General features: G+C 41.0%; 1 protein-coding gene across 2 annotated transcripts in view; it reads left to right on the forward strand.

Annotated features, from left to right (window-relative positions):
* The first annotated feature begins 5616 nt into the window (after window positions 1–5616).
* Window positions 5617–12938, forward strand: part of LOC102544222 (STAM-binding protein) — a 32117-nt gene continuing 24795 nt past the window's right edge. Inside the window, exons 1-2 of one of the 2 annotated variants that reach the window (XM_006218999.4) lie at window positions 5617–5662; window positions 7688–7905. In XM_006218999.4, coding sequence (XP_006219061.2) covers window positions 7703–7905 — 203 coding nt within the window. In that variant the 5' untranslated portion in view covers window positions 5617–5662; window positions 7688–7702. Of the gene's footprint in view, window positions 5738–7687; window positions 7906–12938 lie in introns of both variants that reach the window. The other variant, XR_012058885.1, reaches the window with a different exon arrangement.

The raw sequence follows: 12938 nt of genomic DNA on the forward strand, positions 1-12938 counted from the left end.
AAAAAAAAAAAAAAAAGGCTGGAACCTAGCAAGTAAGATTGCCTTCAGTCAGAAACAAAAAGAGGGAACCACAGCAGGATGGTAGGAGGGGCGTGCTCACAATATAATTGGGCCCCATACCCCCCAGGTACACGACCCACAAGCTGAAGATTAATTAAGCCGCAGAGGCCCTCCCACAGGTATGAGAGCTCTAAGCCCCACGTCAGGCTCCCCAGCGTGGGGTTCTGGCACTGGGAGGAGGAGGAGACCCTAGGACATCTGGTTTCGAAGGCCAGTGGGGCTTAACTCCAGGAGCCCCACAGGACTGTGGACAGAGACTTCACTCTCTTGGGAGGTGTACACAGAATCTCGAATGTGCCAGGTCCAAAGGCAGAGGCAGTGACTTTATAGGAACCTGGGCCAGTCCTGCCTGCTGGTTTTGAAGGGTCTCCTGGGGATGTGGGGGACGGCTTCGGCTCACCCAGGGGACATAAAAGCTGGTGGCAGACATTTCAGGAGTGTTCAAGTACAGGAGCTTCCCTGGAGGCTGACGTCATTGGCACCAAGACCCAGCCCCACTCAACTGCCTGTAGAGAAGCCTCAGGCCAAACAACATACAGAGTGGGAACGCAGCCCCACCCATCAGCAGACTTCCTAAGCCACAAACACCTCTAGACAAGGCCCTACCCACCAGAGGTCCAGGACCAAGCTTCACCTAGCAGTGGGCAGGCCCTGGCTCCTCCTGCTAGGAGACCTGCATAAGCCTCTAGTCCAGCCTCATCCACCAGGGGGCAGATACCAGAAATCAGAAAACAACAATCCCAAAGCCTGTGGAAGGAGCCCACAAACATAGAAAGATAGACGATACGAGGCGGCAAAAGAATATCTCCCAGGCCAAGGCACAAGATAAAATCCCACAAGAAGGAATAAGTGATGAGGAGATAGGCAATTTATCTGAGAAACAGTTTAAAGTAATGATGGAGAAGATGTTCAGAGAACTTCAGAGGAGTATAGATGCACAGAGCGAAGTTTTTAGCAGAGAGTTGGAAAGTATAAAGAATACCCAGAGTTGAAGAATAAAGTCACTGAAATGAATAACACACCAGAAGGAACCAAGAATAGACTAAATAAGGCAGAAGAACGGATCAATGAGTTAGAAGACAGATGAGTGGAAATCACTACTGCAGAACAGAAAAAAGAAAAAAGAATGAAAAGAAATGAGGCTAGTTTAAGAGAACTCTGGGACAACATGAAACACTCTAACATTTGCATTATAGGAGCTCCAGAAAGAGAAGAGAGAGAGAAAGGACCTGAGAAAATTTTTGGAGAGATAATAACCAAAAACTTTCCCAGCTTGGGAAAGGAAACAGTCACCTAAGTCCTGGAAGTGCAGAGAGTACCACACAGGATCAACCTAAAGAAGAACACACCAAGGCACATAGTAATCAAATTGACAAAAATTAAGGATAAGGAGAAAATATTAAAATTATCAAGAGAAAAGCAACAAATAACATACAAGGGAACTCTCACAAGGTTATCAGCTGATTTTTCAGCAGAAACTCTGGGCCAGAAGGGAGTGTCAAGATATATTTAAAGTGATAAATGGGAAAAACTTACAACCAAGAACACTCTATCCAGCAAGGCTCTCATTCAGATTTGAAGGAGAAGTCGAAAGCTTCACAGATAAATAAAAGCCAAAAGAATTCAGCACCGCCAAGCCAGCTTTACAACAAATGTTAAAGGAACTTCTCGAGTCATCAAACCATAAGAAAATAGAACAAAAAAAGAGAAAAAAAAGACCTACAAAAGATTGCTTTGGCACTTTAGGGTCTTTTATGGTTCCATATAAATTTTGGAATTGTTTGTTCTAGTTCTCTGAAAAACATCGTGAGTACTTTGACAGAGGTTGCACTGGATCTGTAGATTGCTTTGGGTAGTACAGTCATTTTGATCATATTGATTCTTCCAATCCAAGATCACAAGATATCTTTCCTTTTTTTTGTATCATCTTCAATTCCCTTCGTTTGTGTTTTACAGTTTTCAGAGTATAGGTAACCTCCTTGGTTAAGTTTATTTCTAGATATATTGTTCTTTTCGATGCAATGGAAATGTTTATGCTAGTTATAACATTCTGGTTTGGGGAGTGGGAAAAAAAAGTGAATGAAGGGCTGCAAATGGCAAAATAGCCTTCTTTTTTATGGGTGAGTTGTATTCCATTACATATATATGCTGCATCTTCTTTATCCATTCATCTATTGATGTGCACTTAGGATGCTTCCATATCTTAGCAATTATAAATAATGTTGCTGTTAATAGCAGGGTGTATATATCCTTTTGAATTTATTCTTATTTCGTGGTTGGCTTTTATTCCTTTGATAGCTATGTAAGTTTAAAACACCAAAGCTCTAAACGTTCTTAGAAACAATGAACAGTACTTATATGCAAAATTAAAAAACATCTGCAGTATATTGTGTATATGTAATTACATGCAGTACATTGTATATGTGCTGTCAAATTGTAACAATTCAACCTAATAAAACTGAAAAATGAAAAAAATTAAAAAAGATTGTTTTCCTTCTGATGACTCTCAGCCCTCATCTATGAGGGTCTTCAAACAACAGAAACTGAGTTTTTCTTTTCATTATTGTAGACTCATGGCCTGACACAGATCTATGAACATGACAGGCACTTAATAAAAATTTGCTCATTGAATGAAGGCACCTAGCTTTGGAACATTCTGCTCCTAGTTCTACTGTTCTGTAGAGAAGATTTGGTCCCAAGAGCATAATGGCCACTATTTTTCATTGTTCATCTCAGTTATCACCATGATTGGCTATCCATCCCTGAAATTCATTTTAGGGTCAGCATTTATATAACAACATTTGAACATCCAATGATCTTCACTGAGTGTCATCTGGGGTCCCAACCTGTTCTGGGCACTGGGAATAGAGCTCTGAGCAAGTCAGAAAAGGCTTTCATTCCTCCCCTTCTAGAGGATCCTAGCACTGACATGCATATTTATGTTTGTAGTAGAGAAAGAATCTGATAAGTGCTTCCCAATGCCCACACAGAATCACTCCAGGGAAATCCAAGAGAAATATACACAACAGAAAGTGAGAGAAACTAGAGATCTGGACACTGGCCTGGTGGAGGAGGTAACACCGTGCAGGGGGCGTTAAGCTAGACCTTGAAGGATAGATCGTATCATCATACCAACAAACTTACAGGAAGGCTTCTAAAATTTGGAGGTTAAAATGTGCCCAGAGTTGAACTTTTAAACCAAAGCATAAAGGTTCAGATTGCTGATATACAAAGTTTCCTGAGACAGAATGACTAGCAGTCTTGCAGGACCTTTTTGGAATGAGGCTGTGCATATATTCATGCCATTCTCTATTTGGTGTCAATAACCACCTTGTCCTGGTTGCAGGGGCAGAAACTGTGTCATACAGATATTTGTGTCCCCATTGCTTTGCACTTTGATCCTTTGAGATAAAACACTCATTTTCAATATTTTTTATTGGTGATGTGACATTAAAAAATTAGTCTTATGTTCTTTCCTAGCCAAAAAAAAAAGCAATTCTGTAATAACTCAGGCCATCAGTTTTGTGTAGAAAGTAACACAAACAAGCTGAAATTCTCAGAAGGAGTTTTCTTTTCCCTGATTTAGAAAACTTGGCAAGTTTACCCAGATAGTCACATTAGCAATTCCTCTTTGAATGCTGCATTTATGTGAGTGTGATAGAGGGGCTATCTGCCAGGAAACCCCTAACCAAAATCAAAATAGTAGTTCTTTCATAAGATTCAAAACTTTAAAGTTAACAATACAGTAAGGCAGATCACGTTTTTTATTACGGTAACTATTTTTAGAGTTTAAAGAAATTGTAGATACTCTTCTGGAAAGCAACAGAACAACACAATTAAATTATGGGGTAATACAAATCAGACTCCAAAGCAAATGGGTTTGACTTTCAGCTTTAAAGAGTTTAACACTTGTCAAGCACATTCATTTATGAAATATCATGTGTAGAAAAATACTTGAAAATTTTGCAGTGATCAAAAGCAAGCAAATTCATTGATTTATTTAGTGGTTGAGAACACATGTATATTGATATAATATTTCCAGACAATCTTAAGTAGTCTACTAATATTTTTAAAACATTGTAAGGCTGCATACATTGAGGCAAGGGACAAATTCAAATGTCATTTTAAACAAACTTCAGATTAGGTATTGTAATAGGTTATAAATGTTAAAACATTTAATGAATATCATGATGACCAAGAACTAACTGCTAACCTAAAACAAATGTGCACCTGCTTCTATGTGATGGTAATCTCAAATTCTATAATCTCAACAGAATGTTAACCCATGAAAACAGAGAAATCTCTGGTGACAAGCTGAAGAAATCTTTCTTTAATGAAGCTTTGAACATCTTTCGGTTTGAAAAGGAAATAATTATAGAAAACGTGCTTTTCAAATTTACAGGTAAAATTTTGTTGCAATATAATGCTAAAAAAAAAGGTTAATGATTTAACCAGTATCCAAAAAAGAACTTGAGAGGCTAAAGTGGTGTGCTAAAGTTTACAAAATGAAATTTACTTTTAGATCCTACTAGTGGAAACCACTAGAATGACTGCTCATCTCCCCAAATACTTCTCCTCTGAAAACCTTGCCACTAACCTGAATGGACCCTAACAGCCAATGAGTCCAATGTGGCCTACCTCTCTGGCCACAAAGGTTTAAAACAGAACTGGACATTGAGTTTTTGAATGTGGCAGTGAACAAAATTAAGGTGAAATGAAGCACTGAGAGTTGAGTAATTTCTAAAAAAATAAGTGAATGAAAATTCAGAGAAAGCAAATTTCCACATAGAGAAGACCTGAGAATATGTATTTAGCAATAAAAATATAACTAAAAACACAACTTACCTCGTGGTTTTCCAATGATATTTATTCATACATTCTTAGTAGTGTATATAGGACATCGATAGGCTTCTGGGGATAGAGATCAATATGCAACCAATTTTGGTAAAGTTCATACAGTTTTCTGCCAAGAACTGGGACAAATTGGCTTTTAGGACTGACATAACCTATTGCAATGGAGCAGGAGACTTGCTTGGCTCCCTGTAGCAAAGGCTGCACTTTCCTTCCCCACAACCTTATATCAGTAGATTGGCTTTACTGGGCAGGCAAATGGACCCAAGTTTGGTTCTGTAACAACGTAAACATTTAACGCACCCATAAATGTGAGGACATGGGGTAAGCATGGACGTTACCAGAGTCTAATTCCAATAAATGTATGATTTATGTGGTAGATTTTATCTGATGGCACACTTTTGAGGCTTTTCTAAGGGATGTTTATTACAACTTGGGTAGACTTTCGTATGGAGGGAATGTCCTGATCCGTTTACTGTGTCTGTACTAATCTAAAAACAAGTTAGCTTGGACATCGGATCCTCTGCCCACCTGCTTCCCACTTCTTTCTCGTTGATCTTCCTTTACCAAAATGGCCGCGCCCAGCTCGCTCCTCATTGGTGGTTCCCACCCACCCACAGCAGGTGGCAGCTCTAGCCCCGCCCACCAGCCTCCGCCTGGGGTCCTCAGTTCTTTACTATTAGAGGGAGGGGGCGGGGCGGGCGCCGGACGTGACGTTTCCGGAAGCTCCGGGTGTCGTCCGCGGGGACAGGTGGGGAAGAGTCCCAGGAGTGTGGTGGCGCCGGGGACGCTGAGGGTGGTCGGACTGTGACGGCGAGCGGCCGCCGTGAGTGTGGGGCCTGCGGCCTTCTCCTTCCCGCGCCTCCTGCCCGGCTCGCCGCGCGCGAGGCTCCTGCCGGCTCCCGTCCCCAGCCGGGCCGGCGCGGCCCCAACTACCGCACGCAAAAGACCCGAAAACCTTCGATAATTTTGCCCGGTGTTGACAACTTGGGCTTTGCGTGCCTTTGAGAAGGGGGCCTTACGCAGTTTCCCAGAGATCCCTCTCCGCTGTATACGCCGCTTTCGCTTATTGCTGCTACTTCCTTTCTCCTCCTTTCCCACCTTCTCCCCTTTTTTGCGGATGCTGCCTCCCCTCTCTGGAGTGTTGCTCAGCCCTGTAGTCCCGGGCACCGCTTGCTGGCCTCGGGAGGGGGTTTGCATTCTCGACCAAAAGATCATCATCTCCCGGGAGGTACTGAGAAGCAACAAGCTTACTATGCTTCAGTTAGCTTTGATGGGCTCTGCCCTCAGTTTACTAAATAAGCAACTTAGGGAGGTTTTAGATATGCTAGCGGCTTTCTGAGTCCCTGAAAATGCTCCTGCAAGAGATGAAGTGTCGTTACATCTCTGGTAGTCCTCAGAGCTTTTGCACTCTAGTGAGGGTGTTTGAGAAGACACTTGGTGGAGGGAAGTGTGACCTAGAGATGGAATTGGCCCAGAGAAGACCATCTCTGAGGGAAGAGTTGGAATGGAAAGCAAAAACAGCGGGTAGACAATGAAACTGAAATGTGAGGATTTCTGGGCAGGTAACAATCCTGACTGAAGAAAAACATCTCTGCAGGGAACTAGTAAGGTTTTAAGACTGGAAGGGCAAAACGGGGCCAGCTGACACAGGGCCTTGAATTCCAAAATCTACGATAGTTTGTGTTTTCTACAGCATGCTGGTTAGGGTGTGCTGTAATTCAGTGTAATGTAATCAAATACCCAGATTTTTAAAAAAAATTTTTTGTGGGGGGTAGGTAGTTATTAGGTTTGTTTATTTTTTTTTTTTAATGGAGGCACTGGGGATTGAACCTAGGACCTAGTGCATGCTTAGCATGCACTCTACCACTGAGCTATACCCTCCCCCCGTAAATACTCCGATTCCTTTTGGAAATGATGTAGAGTGATACCTGATTAAAAGTTGGAATCTGATTTTAACAGCAACAATATCAAGAAAGATTGTAGAATTACTGAGACTCGGGGTGGGGGGAGGGAAACTCCCAGGTTTTTTGTTGGTTTGTTTTTTGCATTTCAAGTTACCTTTGTGTCCTTTTGTTATTCAAAGAGTGCTTAGTCTTTGAAGATAAATTTCAGTAAATGTTTTCTAGCTCTGAATTCCTTGCCCTGAAATGATGTGTGGTGTTGTAGACTGACTAGAAGAGTGGTTTCTTGAGCAGAGTTAGGTTTATGAGCATTCATTCCCATGTCAGTTCCCAACTAACCTTGTGCTCAAGTGTGGGAAGATACAGAGAAACGTCAGTTACTCTCAGATTAAATTAAAATGAGGAAACTTGAAGTCATTTAACAATCATCAGGAAAGTTCATTGCGTACACTTTGTTAGGTACTGAGGTGGATGGAAGTGGGTCGCTGGAAGGACAAATAGTGGAAAAAATATAAGATACTGTCCCTCTTTTTGTGATGCCAAGGGCAGGGCCACCTAATGACAGGGAGTGGTTAACACAAAGGGTAGAGCTGAACGCCTTGTGGCTCATAGTTATACTCTTTGTACCACCTAATTATGGCACAGGGATTATGGGTTTTTGCATGTGTGCCAAGCCTTTTATGATTGTGATATGGGCTTCCTTGAGGGGCTCAGGCTTCTCAAGGGAAAGAAATCTTACTTAATATGAGCCACAACACATGGTATTCTCTTAATTTCTTCATAAGGTAGAGGTTTGTGGGATAAACACTGTACTAGGCTGCGCTGGGATGATGGGGCTTTGGTGTTGATGCCATCTGTTTTTTCTGTTTCAGAACTTCTTGGTCCTGATGTCTGACCATGGAGATGTGAGCCTCCCACCCGAAGACCGGGTGAGGGCTCTCTCCCAGATAGGTAGCGCAGTGGAGGTAAATGAAGACATTCCACCCCGACGGTACTTCCGCTCTGGAGTCGAGATTATCCGAATGGCGTCCATTTACTGTGAGGAAGGCAACATTGAACATGCCTTCATCCTCTATAACAAGTACATCACGTAAGACACTCCCAATTTCCTCTGTTTTTCCGGTGACTGATGCCTCACTCATTCTGTTCTTGTGCTCATTTATTTCTGCTCAGAATTGCTAAAACTAGAGAACTTTACAACATCATCATCATTAATCATTGTTGCTGGCAGCTCCTACACATTAGCTGTCCTTGACATTCAAAGACATGAGTATTGAAAGTGTTGTTTTCATGACTCAGTCATTTCATGAGTAAGAGACCTAGCTCTTTGGCCTATCCCACATGGCCCAGCTGTTAGGCAAGAGAGATGGTGTTTAAACTATGCATGTTTTGTGTTGATGAGTGTTTTTCCTGTCCTTTCTCTATTTAGACAGCCAATCTTAGGATTATTGTTGAGGTTTAGCAGAGCTAAAATCCCTCACCTCTGCTTATTTTGTAGCAAACTGAGTGATTCAGGAAAAAGTGTTTTCTTCTTAACCTTAATCATAATCATGCAAATCATCAAATAAGTATTGACCACCTACAGTTTGTGAGGCTCACCATAAAAACTTTTTCTTAAGTTGCTTAGCTCCTTAGGATAGGCAGCAAAAATCAAAATTTTCGGTTCAGTTAACAGGGAACAGTTCCTAAAAACCCCAGTGATAATTAAATGGTGTCAAATTCAGGAAGGGAATTAGTTAAAGGGTCTCATTTATAACTTCTAGTCATATTCTTTCATAATACCAAGACCCTAAAATAATAATAATAACCACATTGTATTTGTATGGCTCTTAATACTTCATAGAGTATTTTATTTGAGCGTCACAGTTCCGTGTACATTAAGTAAGGCACATCGTCCTCGCATGCCACCTGTGAGGAAATTGGCTTCAGGTTTAGTGGTAGGCTTGGTTCCATTGTTTATAGAGACAAAACCCAGATTTTCTAACTCTTAATTCAGGATTCGTTCTACAACAGAGCACTTGTTTTTAATTTTTGTTTTTTTTTCTTTTTCTTTTTGGTAATGTTTCATGAATTGAAGGTGGTCTTTTGAGATCATGGTCTTGAGCCACACTACTTTTTGGTTATTTTTTATTGTTTTTTGAATAGGTAACATGCATGTGTCATACAGAATTCAGAAGGCGCAAAAAAGTATATATATTTAAAAATAAATCTCGCTACCACTCCTGTTTCCCCTCAAACCCTCAGTTCTCCTCCCCAGAGACAGTCACTCTGATTTGTTTCTTCTCTGTTCTTCTGGAGGTGATGTATGCCTATCAGTTACATCATGTGAAGGTTTTGATCACATACTACTCTAAAGCAGGGTTTGTCAGCTTTGGTGTTATTGACATGTTGGGCTGAATAATTCTTTGTTGCAGGGAGTGTCCTGTGCACCATAGGGTGTTTAACAGCATCTCTGGTCTCTACCTGCTAGATGCCAGTAGAGCCCCTTCCCCTAAAGTTGTTACAGCCAAAAATGTCTCCAGACATCCCCTAATGCTTCCTGAGAGAGAAAATTGCCCCAGCTGAGACCAGTGCTCTAAAAAAACGTAGGTGAAGAGTGGATTTCCTAGAATTCGTGTTGTAAAAGTGACTGCTGTTGTCTTTTTTTTTTTTTAACATTTAGAAGTAGTGCCTGTTTCCTCCAAGATCTTACAGTCCATCCATGTCATTATGCCTTGTTATGTGTCCTCAATGTTGATAAAGTTTTATACAATTATAATTACATTTCTGCCTCTCTTTGCTGTTATGAGTTTTTCATTCCTAGGCACAGTGGGCACCGAATTAATCTTCCTGAAGAGTTTCTTTGGCTACTTTCCTTCTCTCCATGTACTCTGCTGCTGGCAGAAGTAGCTTTCTTATATATTTCCAGTAATCTCGTAACTCTCCCAGAATGAGAGGCACAATTCCTTCAGAGAATGGTAGTTGAGGAAGTTCAGTAGAATCATGGAATCATTCTACCAGGTATTTTCTGGGTCTTCTTGCCCCACGTAGAAAGTGCTTTGAGGGTGCGGACCCAAATTCATTCAGCAAATACGTATTGTGTATACCTACTAACTGCTTGACACTGTACAAATAATAAGTAAAATGGCCCTTTATTATGGTTATGGGAGAAGATAGTCACAAGTAAAGAAATAAGTACACAGTCCCCAAAACAAGGAAATAGGGAAATTAAATAGAATAAGAGCTATCTGAGAAAGTAAGATTTACACTGAAACTTGAAGGGTGCTATAGAGCTGGTCATTCCAAGAGCCTAAAGCATACCATTTAGAACAGATGCAACTATGTTTTTGGAAGCTCTTAGGTAGGAAAGACCTTAGTGTGGTCTAGGGATCGAAAGGTCATTGTGTTTGGAGTACAGCAGGTGAAGAGGGACAAGGGCTACAGAGGAAGTTGGGGAGGCAGGCGTGGCTGAATCCTGCAGGATCTTACAGACCATGGTAGGGACGTTACATTTTATCTTGAGAGCAGTAGAAAGCCACTGAGAAGTTTTGAGTGAGGTTGTGACCTAACCTTACTTATATTTTAAAAATATACATTTTGGCTGCTAGGTGGTAAATGGTGGAGGGAGTGTTAAAAGAAGGCAGGGAGATTAGTTAGGCAACTCCTAACAACAGTTCAAGAGAGAGACTGGTGGCTTGAAGGCGCATGGTGGCCTGGAAGGGAGCAGATAGAGTCCATGGAACGTCCTGGTAATTTGGGAAAGAAGATGGTATCAAGGTTGACCTCAGTTACTGCTTTGAGTAACTTAGGATGTTGGTCCATTTATTGAGATGGAGAGATGTGGTGTCCAAAAGGGGTTGGGTATTGGGGAGATTCTAGAGGGGAGGCCTGGCTTTTTGAAGTGTTAAGGTATTAAGCTTAAGGTATCTGTGAGATATCCAAGTAGAGATGAGCAGTAGGAGGTTGGATGTAGCAGTCTGAGCTCAGGAGAGGTCTGGGTTGGAGATACAAGCCCAGGAGTCCTCAACGGGTAGTTGGTTCTGAAGCCATGAGAACTGCTGAGACCTTCTAGTGCTGAGGTTCTTAATCTGGAGTCCGGGAACCCCACAGGGATTCATTCACTGGTAGAATTCAGGGTCCAAGAACTTGATTGGGAAAAACTTTTCTTGTTTTTACTAATCTCTAACTGAAATTTAGCATTTCCTTCAATTTTGAATGTAAGCCTCAAACCACAGTAGTATTAATATTTATAATTTTGTCACCAATAGAAATCAGGGTATTTTCATATTACATTATAATTGTTGCTGTATCTCAAAATAGCATTTATTCTTATCACCACTTGAGAATTACAGTACACAATTATTTTTTTAACATTTTTTATTGATTTATAATCACTTTACAGTGTTGTGTCAAATTCCAGTGTTCAGCACAATTTTTCAGTCATTCATGGACATATACACACTCATTGTCACATTTTTTTCTCTGTGAGTTTTCATAACATTTTGTGTATATTTCCCTGTGCTATACAGTGTAATCTTGTTTATCTGTTCTACAATTTTGAAATCCCAGTCTATTGCTTCCCACCCTCCACCCCACTGGCAACCACAAGTCTGTATTCTCTGTCTATGAGTCTATTTCTGTCCTGTATTTATGCTTTGTTTTTGTTTGTTTGTTTGTTTGTTTTTGTTTTTGTTTTTTAGATTCCACATATGAGCGATCTCATATGGTATTTTTCTTCCTCTTTCTGGCTTACTTCACCTAGAATGACATTCTCCAGGAGCATCCATGTTGCTGCAAATGGCATTATGTTGTCGGTTTTTATGGCTGAGTAGTATTCCATTGTATATACAGTACACAATTGTTAAACCTACAACTAGATCCTGTTTTTTAATGTGTTTATAATACATAAATAAGCACATATTATAATTTTTAATATTTTGAAAACTATTACAGTAGATTTGGGTTTTTTTGTACGCCTTCATATTTTATATCTTTAAAAAATTATTCTGAGAAGGATCCAGAGGCTTCATCAGATGTCAGAAGGATCCAGGACAATAAGATCAAGAAACCTTGCTAATGAGACTGTAGCATGAGAAGAAAGGGAGCGTAGGATGGAGCCCCAGGGTTGCTTAGTGGAGGGAGGGGCCAGTAGAGGGGACTTTGAAGGGAGATTCGGGAGGCAGGAGGAGGTCCAGGAGAGAATGGTGTCATGGGAACCAAAAGAGGTCAGTATTTTCAGGACAGTGGCCAACTGTGTCAGCTGGGTGAGGATTTGGTTTGATGTCATGATGTGATTGGTAATCTTGGTAAGCAATTTCACTGGAAGATTAAAGAGACACTAAATTGGAGTGGATTGAAATGTGAACAGACAATAAGAAAATAGAGACCCTGAGTATAGTCCAGAGATTGGCAAACTTTTTCTGTAAAAGGGCCAGATAGTAAATATTTTTGGCTTTGCAGGCAGTTTAATCTCTGTTGCAACCTCCACTCTGTAGTGTGAAAGCAAGACATAGATAATACATGAGTGAATGGGTGTGGCTATGTTCCTGTAAAACTTTATTTACAAAAACAGATGGCAAGCTGGATTTGACCTACTAGCCATAGTGTGCCAAGCCCTGACAGAGAAAACTCTTTGGAGAAGTTTGAATAGGAAGTAAAGTGGAAACCTGAGAAAGTAATTGAAGGCGGGCAGGGAGTACATGATTGTGTGTGTATGTGTATTTTAAGGTGGGAAATTCTAGAGCATATTTTTTTTTTTCTGCTGATAGAAGGGATACTGTGGAGATGGAGAGGCTGATGGTACAGAAAAGAGAGCGATCAGTGTAGAAGTAAACCCCTAAATAGGCAAGAGGGTAGTAGGATTAAGACTACACAGAAACTTAAGGCACTGATATTTTTCGGTAATATGGTATTTCTTTGAGTGATCTGCATATCAGTGTTAACAAGACCTGTGCAGGGAGTCTGTCCCTGTGTGAGCTGCTCTGCCCACAGGACCATTAAACGTGATGAGCCTGGCACAGAGGAGAGTCGAGTGAGAGGAGGGCAGAAGGTAGCAGCACATTCACTTAATTCGTCAGATCTGGGGTTTACTTTGGGACTTTGTTGGATTGGCTTGCCCTGAATCAATAAATGTAGCTACCTTCA

Source organism: Vicugna pacos, chromosome 15, assembly GCF_048564905.1.
Source record: "Vicugna pacos chromosome 15, VicPac4, whole genome shotgun sequence".
Lineage (NCBI taxonomy): Eukaryota > Metazoa > Chordata > Mammalia > Artiodactyla > Camelidae > Vicugna > Vicugna pacos.